The sequence below is a fragment of the Bidens hawaiensis genome, unplaced genomic scaffold, assembly GCF_021521415.1.
Source record: "Bidens hawaiensis isolate Kalapana, Puna unplaced genomic scaffold, B.hawaiensis_p1.1 tig00001721_1, whole genome shotgun sequence".
NCBI classification, from domain to species: Eukaryota; Viridiplantae; Streptophyta; class Magnoliopsida; order Asterales; family Asteraceae; genus Bidens; species Bidens hawaiensis.
This window is the reverse complement of record NW_027491098.1, coordinates 2,762,802-2,772,665: the sequence shown is the minus strand read 5'-3', so window position 1 is coordinate 2,772,665 and position 9,864 is coordinate 2,762,802. Positions and strand designations below refer to the sequence as shown.

The 9,864-nt window shown below is 38.4% G+C and overlaps 1 protein-coding gene and 1 pseudogene across 1 annotated transcript; one reads left to right on the top strand and one right to left on the bottom strand.

The window, feature by feature from the left end:
* Positions 1–1,915: 1,915 nt before the first annotated feature.
* On the top strand, positions 1,916–5,501 carry LOC143596213 (LRR receptor-like serine/threonine-protein kinase RPK2 pseudogene; annotated as a pseudogene).
* Positions 5,502–7,278: 1,777 nt separating this feature from the next.
* Positions 7,279–9,586, bottom strand: LOC143595449 (ninja-family protein AFP3-like). Its single transcript, XM_077074462.1, has 2 exons — positions 8,676–9,586; positions 7,279–7,871 (listed from the first exon to the last, which is right to left on the bottom strand). Exons 1-2 carry the CDS (start codon positions 9,190–9,192, stop codon positions 7,561–7,563), a joined length of 828 nt encoding a protein of 275 aa, XP_076930577.1. The 5' UTR covers positions 9,193–9,586; the 3' UTR covers positions 7,279–7,560.
* Between the last annotated feature and the right edge of the window lie 278 nt (positions 9,587–9,864).

Genomic DNA, 9,864 nt, shown 5'->3' with positions numbered 1-9,864 from the left:
TCAAATGAACCAAATGCAGTTATCAAGTCAACATTTTGGGTTGTTTTGTGTTCGAGCCCACAACAATATTTAGCTAAGCTAGTCATGATGATCGTATTAATCTGGCTTGAACAGGTAAACCATTCTATATTCATATTTGCATTTCTTTTTAATATGTCATAGTCTAAGTTGATTTTGTACTTTTACTTTATATCAAAATATAAAACATAAAATAGATATAAACATGAAATTTAATAGTTTAAACCGAAGCTGCAAAATCAGCAGGTGGACCTAGATGGCCGACTAGGGAGTTGAGTGTATTCGGAGTTGGGTGCAAAACCCATTTAAAGGAAATTAATTTTTGAATATTATATTTATGTCAAATATAGTAAGTTCACTAATATTTATTAAAAAACTAAAAATAGATGAATATCAATATAAATAAGAAAAATACATTTTGAATTACTAAATTACTCAAAAAACTAAGCGGAGTTAAAGAAACTTGTATCGGCGTCATACCTTGTAGCGAGTACTCGGGCGTATAAACCAATTATTACAACATTGGTTTAAGCTAGAGTTGGCAATGTGAGTGAGTTGGGTTGGGTTGGGTTGGATTTGAGTGATTGGTTAGAATGAGTATGGATCAGGGTGGATATGGATCAGGGTGGGTGTATAAAATAGAGGGTTATGATGTGTATGAGTCAAGATGAGTAAAGTTAACCTGTTTTGACCCAAATGAATGTTAAAATACAAATGGTTTCAAAAATCCCATATAAAAAAAATTCAAAAAAAATTAATAACTCAAAATATAAATCAAAAACACAAAATGTAAAATAACTAAAATGTTTTCCTCGTCATCCTCGTTCATTAAAAAAAACGTGGTTTTGTATCGGTTCAGGTTCGATTTTTTCGGTTTTTTTGTTCGGTTTTGCTTTTATTGTTTTTCATTTCGGTTAGTTTCGGTATTTGTTCGGTTTTAATGATTTCGGTTTCGATTTCTCAGTATCTATTCGGTTTCGTGAGTTTTGATTAAAATAAAGTTGAATGGAGCTTGTTTTAGTTCATTTTAACCCGTAAACAAAACCATTCTAACCCATAACCAAAAGTCACTAGCATTTTCCCAACTCATCTTAACCTATTTGAAAAATTCTTTTGATCCATCCCGACTCATTACAATTTTAAAGATTATCTATATTGACTTAAAACAACCCATTTAGGTTTGTTTTGCCACCCCTAGTTTATACGTATATACTCTATACAACTTCATATGTTTTGTTGTAAATGTATAGCATCAGGGAATTAACACGAAGAGAAAAACTGATTTAAGAAATCATGTTTGCGTTGTCCAGTAAAACTCATGTCGTGTTTGGTTTGGATGCCCGATTTGGTTTTGGTTCGTTTAATATTGTGATCATATCAAATTTTCAAGTTTGTGTCGGGTCTTTTTTTTTAATGACCAACTAAGTAACGTCGGATACTTCGTACGCGCCCCCCATTGGCTAAAGGTAGCCCGAGCCGGCCACTAGTCTGGACGGACGAAGCCCCTAGCGGTCCACCAATTGAGGGATTCACCGGATAAAACCCGACCCCCACGCCCGCCAAATGGCACGACAGCGAGGAGCCGGTAAAATCGGGTGAGATCAGCACTCGAACCAAGGCAAGTCATGTCAATCCCTCATATCTTCCATATAAATTGATGATTGTGAGGTTTGAACTCCCTACCTCTCACTATTAAAATTTGTGCTCGGTCTAATTCGACATACGTGAGCATTCACACGTATTTTTTTTTTTTTTAAAAGTTGTTCATAAAATTTGGTGTAAAAACTTGAAATTTAAGTATTTTCGAAAATATTATTACACCCATAAAAATCTGAAAAAAGTACAAAATGAATTAAATTGCTAAAAACAAAGTAACAAACGCGTTTTCTCAATGAACTCAAACAAGTCACTGTTGAATTCAACCTCTCTCTCGATGCTCTGAAATTCTAATTCTAGGGTTAGGGTTTTGAACTAAACCCATTTCAATTATACTTTCTTCCTCATCAAGATTCAATCTTTCTGAACCCTCCTTAGGGTTCCAGTAATGGGTCCTCTTCACAAACCCTTAAACCTACTGTTAACCCTCTCCTTCATCTTCTTCTTCAACTCAGTTTCCGCCTTTGATTCAGACAAATCGGCGCTTCTGGACTTCAAATCCGCCGTTTCGGACCCTGCCGGACTGTTAACCACCTGGGTTTCGAGCGGTTCGGATTATTGTTCTTGGATCGGAGTCAATTGCGGGTCAAATTCTAGGGTTTTGGCTGTTAATATCACCGGTGGAGGTAATTATGGAGACTTTACTTGTGATATGTATGATCAGTTTCCTTTGTATGGGTTTGGGATTAGGAAGAATTGTGTGGGTCGAAATGCGAAACTAGTCGGTAAGCTTTCAGCCGCGATTTCTAAGCTTTCGGAACTTAGAATATTATCCCTTCCGTTTAACGATTTGAGTGGTGAAATTCCTGTTGAGATTTGGGGTATGGAGAAGCTAGAAGTGATCGATCTCGAAGGGAATTCGATTACCGGGAACTTTCAGTCTCGATTCAGTGGGTTACAAAGTCTTCGGGTTTTGAATTTAGGGTTTAATCATATAACGGGGGAGATACCGGATTCGTTATCGGAAATGAAGAGTTTGCAGGTGTTGAATCTTGCGGGGAATCGGATTAACGGTTCAGTTCCGGCGTTTATTGACGGGTTTGGAGATTTGAGAGGGTTGTATCTGTCGTTTAACCAGTTATCTGGGTACATCCCGGATGAGATCGGGTATAACTGTAATAGTCTTGAGCATTTGGAGCTTTCTGGTAACCTTTTAGTTGGTGACATCCCGACTAGTTTAGGGAACTGTACGAAGTTACAATCGCTTTTGTTGTATTCAAATATGCTTCAAGAAGAAATACCTGTTCAACTCGGTAGACTCAAAGCACTGCAAGTTTTGGATGTTTCAAGAAATAGCCTTAGTGGTGCAATACCGAGTGAGCTCGGAAGCTGTTTGAATTTGTCAATCCTTGTGTTTTCAAATTTGTTAAACCCGATTCCTAGCTTTTATAACCCTGATGATTATTTATCACAATCTCCACCGGAAGACGAGTTTAACTACTTTGAAGGTGCAATCCCTTCAGAAATCACGAGTCTCCCGAACCTGAAACTGTTATGGGCTCCACGGACGACTTTAGAGGGAAAGTTTCCGGACAATTGGGGAGCGTGTGCCAGCTTGGAAATGGTCAACCTTGGTCAAAATTTTTTTGTTGGCGAAATTTCTAAAGGGTTTGATATTTGCAAGAAGTTGCATTTTCTTGATTTGAGCTCAAACAAGTTGACGGGTGAGGTTAGTGATAAACTCGGTGTTCCTTGTATGATGGTTTTCGATGTTAGCGGGAATCATCTTTCAGGCCCAATCCCGTCTTTCCGTTACACAACATGTGAACCGTTTGATCTATCGAATGCATACATTCAGTATTTTGTATCTAATGATTTACGGGCCAGTTCAATGTTTCCAAATAATGTTGGAGATCTTGCAGTAACCCATAACTTTCGGGCAAACAATTTTACGGGCCGGTTTGATTCTGTTCCGATTGCAAGAACAGGGGAGAACACGGCTTATGCTTTTCTTGCGGGTCAAAACAAGCTTACTGGTGAGTTTCCGGGAATATTATTTGAAAAGTGTGTGAAGTTGAAAGCGATGGCTGTTGATGTAAGTTTAAATGGGTTATCGGGTCAACTCCCGTCACGTATTGGTCAAATTTGTAAAGCTTTGACTTTTTTGGATGTGTCGGGAAACCGTATATCGGGAGTGATTCCAACTAGTTTTGGTGATTTGGGTTCGCTTGTTGCAGTTAATTTAAGTTGGAATATGTTAACTGGAAAAATACCCGATAGCTTCAACAAGATTACAGATCTCAAAAACCTGTCAATATCTGGTAACAATCTCACGGGTCGAATTCCTTCTGGGGTTGGAAAGCTCGGGTCTTTAGAAGTTCTAGAACTGTCCACCAACTCTTTGGTTGGAGAGATCCCAGGGGATCTTGTAGATTCGAGGAATCTGACGGTTCTTTTGCTCGACCATAACAGGCTATCTGGCCCAATTCCACCTGGTTTAGCTAACTTGAAAATGATCTCAAAATTCAATGTCTCCTTTAATAACCTGTCGGGCCCGTTACCACAAAATGATATTTTAACAAAATGCAGTAGCGTTATCGGAAACCAGTATCTGCAATCGTGTAAAATCTCTCCAAATTCTTCTCCTGATCAGCCTGGTGGTAATGATTATGCAAATCTTTCGGGTTCACCGGAATCTGCACCGTCAGGCGGGGGCGGGTTGAATTCAATTGCAATTGCTTCCATCACATCCGCCTCAGCTATATTTTCGGTCATGCTAGCTCTCCTTGTTTTGTTTTTCTGCACCAAATGGCGGCCTAAATCGGGCCCGCGCGCCCACGTGTCTGTGCGTAAGGAAGTCACTGTTTTCACTGACATCGGAGTCCCGTTAACTTTTGAAAACGTGGTTCGGTCCACGGGTAGTTTCAACGCGAGTAATTGTATCGGAAACGGAGGATTTGGAGCTACATACAAAGCCGAGATCTCACCCGGGTTTTTGGTAGCAATTAAACGGTTATCAGTCGGACGGTTTCAAGGCGTACAACAATTTGATGCTGAGATTAAAACATTGGGTCGCCTTCGCCACCCGAATCTTGTAACGTTAATCGGGTACCACGCGAGTGAAACCGAGATGTTTTTGATATACAACTATTTACCAGGTGGCAACTTGGAAAGATTCATACAAGAAAGATCAACCCGAACTGTCGATTGGAAAATCCTTCACAAAATCGCTCTCGATATTGCCCGTGCGCTCGCGTATCTACACGATCAATGTGTTCCTCGTGTTCTTCACCGTGATGTGAAACCGAGTAATATTTTGCTAGACGATGATTTTAACGCGTATTTATCAGATTTCGGTTTGGCAAGGCTTTTGGGTACCTCCGAAACGCACGCGACTACTGGGGTTGCGGGTACTTTCGGGTATGTGGCACCCGAATACGCGATGACGTGCCGGGTTTCTGATAAAGCAGATGTTTACAGTTACGGGGTGGTTTTGCTGGAGCTGATATCGGATAAGAAAGCGTTGGACCCGTCCTTTTCATCATACGGGAACGGGTTTAACATTGTGGCGTGGGCGTGTATGTTGCTAAGGCAGGGTCAGGCGAAGGAGTTCTTCACGGCAGGATTATGGGACGTGGGGCCGCATGATGATTTGGTTGAAGTGTTGTATTTGGCGGTGGTTTGTACGGTGGATTCTTTGTCAACGCGACCGACGATGAAACAAGTTGTACGGAGATTGAAACAGCTGCAGCCTCCATCGTGTTAGTCATTGTTTTGTTTGTTAGGTTATTGAGATTGTAAATTGTAGCATAGTTTTTGTGGGTAAAAAATGGTTTTATACATGTAATGAGTCTCTATTGTTTGTTTAATAAAAGCAAAAGGTAGAGATTTTTTCAGGGATTTTACCACCGTTGGTGGTGTCTGGTATGGATATGTAAATGTCTGGATTCGAATTCAAATTGCCGATTCGGAAAGAAGGTTATGGTGGCTTGTTTTACTTCTAAGTAGTTACAACAAGATAAACTTTATATATACAGTTGAATTGTAACAAAGTCTAGATTTATCAAAATCTTGAGACTTGAGTTTGTTGTGCATCCTTAATACGCCCTTGCAAGATGCAGGATCCATTTGGGACTCCAATCTTGGGCTGTAGCCTAAGAAAGTGGCATGGAGGAAGAGATTTTAATAAGCGCATCAGTTGATTGATCGGATGAGTTGATATTTATGGCCCGCAAGAAACCATCAAGATTGGAGTACCAAATGGATTGATAACTAGATTGGCACATAGATATGTAGCACCCGTGTTGTTACGATATAACACAAGAGTGCATGGTAGAGAAATCATCATCGTACTCAGTATATCCCACCAATAGCAAAGCTATGGTAGGGTCTGAGGAGGGTAAGATGTAGGCAGCCTTACCTCTACCCCATAGGGATAGAGAGGCTGCTTCCGGTGAGACCCCCGGCTCGATAGTAGTTTTGCATCAAGCCTTGGACATAAGGCACATAGCACTCAATCATCGGGACACCGGCTGATCGGTGCATGTACCCTTATCTTTCAGCTATCAACGCCACTACATGATGCCTGATTAACCGTCCGTCACTTTTAACGTTATTTTCACGAGATTAGTAAAATAACGTCAAAATTAGTGCAATTTCACTTTTGCCCACCCGAGGGTTCACACATATATACATCATATGTGCGCACCGCAAGCAGGGCAAGCATGGTAGAGAAATACTAAATTCATATAACAACTCTTAAACTAAAGAGACTTCAATAGCTGCGATTGCCAGGGGTTTAGACTCCACGTCAGTGATGAACGAGAGACAAGCTTTTGGCAAGTCGACTTCCAAGAAATGATATTGATGGGCCCTATTAGTAACACCTACCCAAAACGTTATTAGAGAAGGACGTGAGGTGAAGTGGAGAGTCACCGGTGAGACGGAGACCATAGTGAACGGTACAGTTTATGTATCGAAGGACCCGTTTGGGAGATTTCCAATGTAGTTGAGAGGGAGCATGCATGACCTGACACGACTTGATGATAGCCAAGGCAATAACAATGTTTAAACATAAATATTGAATTAATGACCCCCAATTTTGATAATGACTTAGATTATGTAACTTGTTTTATTACTTGTTTATTAAAGATTATCATATACCACAAACATGTGCTTGTACACTTAATAAAATCATTTAAAGCTTAGATAATCAACAAATTCGAAGTATGACAACCATGCTGAATATTGGAGGTTGAGTTTGATAGGACATTAGGAAATGATGATGCGTTGTATAATGGTTGAAGTAGAGCAGGCTGGAGTCGTTTGCTTGCCGGTGGCCATTGGTGAACCGAACTAGACTGGACGTTTGAATGGATTGAACTCACTAGAGTTTGAATGGTGCTTTGATACAATATAATGGTTACAGAGAATTGATTGAATAATAATTTGATATTGATTGCAAAGGGTTTAATATACAGTCATACAATAGAGACTAAAATATACTGAAAAAGTAACTACAACAAGATAACCCTTTATTTGTGCTTTAGAATTTTAACTAAGCTAAGATATCATTATCTTAGAGTTTGGTGTATATATCCTTGATAGTAAAATAATATGGCTAGTTCACAGTGGTTGCCAGAATACAAAGATTATGGTATGGACAACAACATCCTTGTAAAATAGTTAAAAATAAAATATTCGCAAGTAATGAGTCTATATCCATTATTAAAAAGTTATTACATTCTTGCACATTTTTATCTAGTCGCGTCTTTGTATCCACTAATCTTATTTAACTTGATTTTGTAAATTTTAAAGTTAAAAGCACAAATTAATGACCATTCAACGACAATACTAATATTTTTGTACTTCTATTTTCTTATCTTTTTGAATATCAAAGTACACGAAAGCCGTCCGAGGATTTCTTGAAACAAAAATCTTAAAACATCAACTAAACAAAGATGTAACAACAATATGTCTGAGTGGGTGGTCAACATCACCACCGCCACCGTGTTTAACAAACTCAGCCGGAGTTAGAAAGCTTCCATGACATACACATACTATTCTAACCTCTTCGCCTTTTCCATATCTATACAAAAACCCTTGTATCCTTTTGCCATCTGGCCCTTCACCTTTGGTGGAAACACACGGCATTGTTTCATCGTATGCACGATGGTTGACGGATTTGGTCTTCGAATTGCATTTAACTTTATTAAGTTCAGAGCATTTATTTGTCTCGCTTGTATCTCTATTTGTTTCTGAAAATAAATTTTTTTAAGATGAAGCATAAATTAGATGATACAAATTGCAGAAACATCAAACATGATCAATTTAAGAGCATTTTTGGATCATATTTTAGTTTCAAAGTTCACATAATTTTAATATTCTACATCATAAAATATAAATTTGGATTCTCAAGTATGCAGTTACGTATGTCACATCTCTCACCTCTATTTTTTCTGTCGAAACCACTAATAAATCTTATCACTCTTCGTATATGGCATACAGAAATAAGCACCAAATACTAAACAACAATATTTATCCTTGTCTTCTAAAGACTATAACACATGAAAAATATGATTTGGTACTTTTTTCAATGTTTGTTGAGACATAAAACGTGCCAGTTTATTCACACATTTTTATTGCATTCAATTTAATTTTTTATATTTTAGATAAATAACAATAACAAACTAACAACACCATGTGGAAATATGGATGAACTCAGTCCCGGTATCGAAATTCGCAAAAAATGGGCACCGGTACCTACAATGTCCGGTACGGTACTAGTCTCGATGACAAAAATTCGGTAGCATACTGGTACCGTACCGAATCGTACCATACCGATACTGTACCAATCTTGAAACTTCAAGATTGGTACCAGCAATACCGAATTCAATACTGATACCCGTTATTATTTGCACATCTCAAGTTGGAAACTTTTACCTAATTTCCTAAATCCTAACGTTTTGTACAAAAGTACATAACTACAAATAAATCATTCATAAAAAAAACCAGAAATTACAATAATTAAATACAAAAAAAAAAAAAAAAAAGAATGATACCTGGAACAGGTTGACTATCCAAATCAGAAACACCAGAAGACCCACCACTTTCCTGAGACCCAATTGACCCCTGCGACGTAAACCTTAACGCCGGCGCCGGAGATTGTTTCAATCCCCGGCTACACAATTCACGTCCATCCACCAAATTCTTTAACTTCTCAACCCTTTTCCGTTTAGCCTCCGACCGCCGCAACGACTGCAACTCCTTCCTCTTCCGCCATTCCACCTCCGTCTCCGGCGGCAGAGAACACGTCCGTGTTAACGATAACTCCACGTCCACCGGAATATTCACAACAGATGAAGCACGACATAACTTATTATTATTAATATGAATATTATTCTTTGTTACTGATCTTTGTGGTTCTAATCCAAATCTACCATTTAATGATAGGCCTAGACTCAGCTCTACGGTCTCCACCGGTGCAAGCTCATCTTTCGGGTTCACCGGAAAATGATTGCTTCCGCTGCCGGAGCTGAGTCTCGGGAGTAAATCTCTTAAATTTTGAGTTCCGGGCATGACTTATAAATATATTATTAAGGATTGTTGTTTTGGTGTGGAAAAGTGAGTGATCGTAAGTGAAATTTGGCCGGAAAATAATGAGAGTTTGAAACAGCCGGCGAGAGAGAAAGAGAGGGTGGGTTAAGGACAGATGGAGAGTTTTATACGATGGTGAAATATTATAAAGACGAAAATGCCCTTTAGCATTGCAAAATGAATGAAAACAAACGTCTAAACCGATAAGAGTTTAATATTTGAATCTTATTTTTACTGGTTTTGTATCGTAAATTTTGAAGGCCACTTGGCCGGATTAGTTGTAATTAACTAACCTCGTTGGGTAGTAGGGTACACGGATGGTCTTTTGTGTGGTATCGAATGAACAATCACACTAGACCTATTTTTAAGAGACGTCTAAGTTTGTTTCCAAAAATGTTAAGGATACTACACACGATTTTTTTAACGACCTACTACAAGTCATTTTATACTATAATAAATTTGTTTTGTTCCTAGTTATATGAGTTATTATTGTACTAATTAATTTGTTTATATGTATAAGTTCTGTATATTAAGGGTTTGTTTTGATTTTTTGTATGAGGTATCGAATATCAATAGACTCGAGGGACTTGCATGAAACCAAAAAACACAATTCAAAACTGAAAAAATTAAAAAAACCAATTTGAAAACATCAAA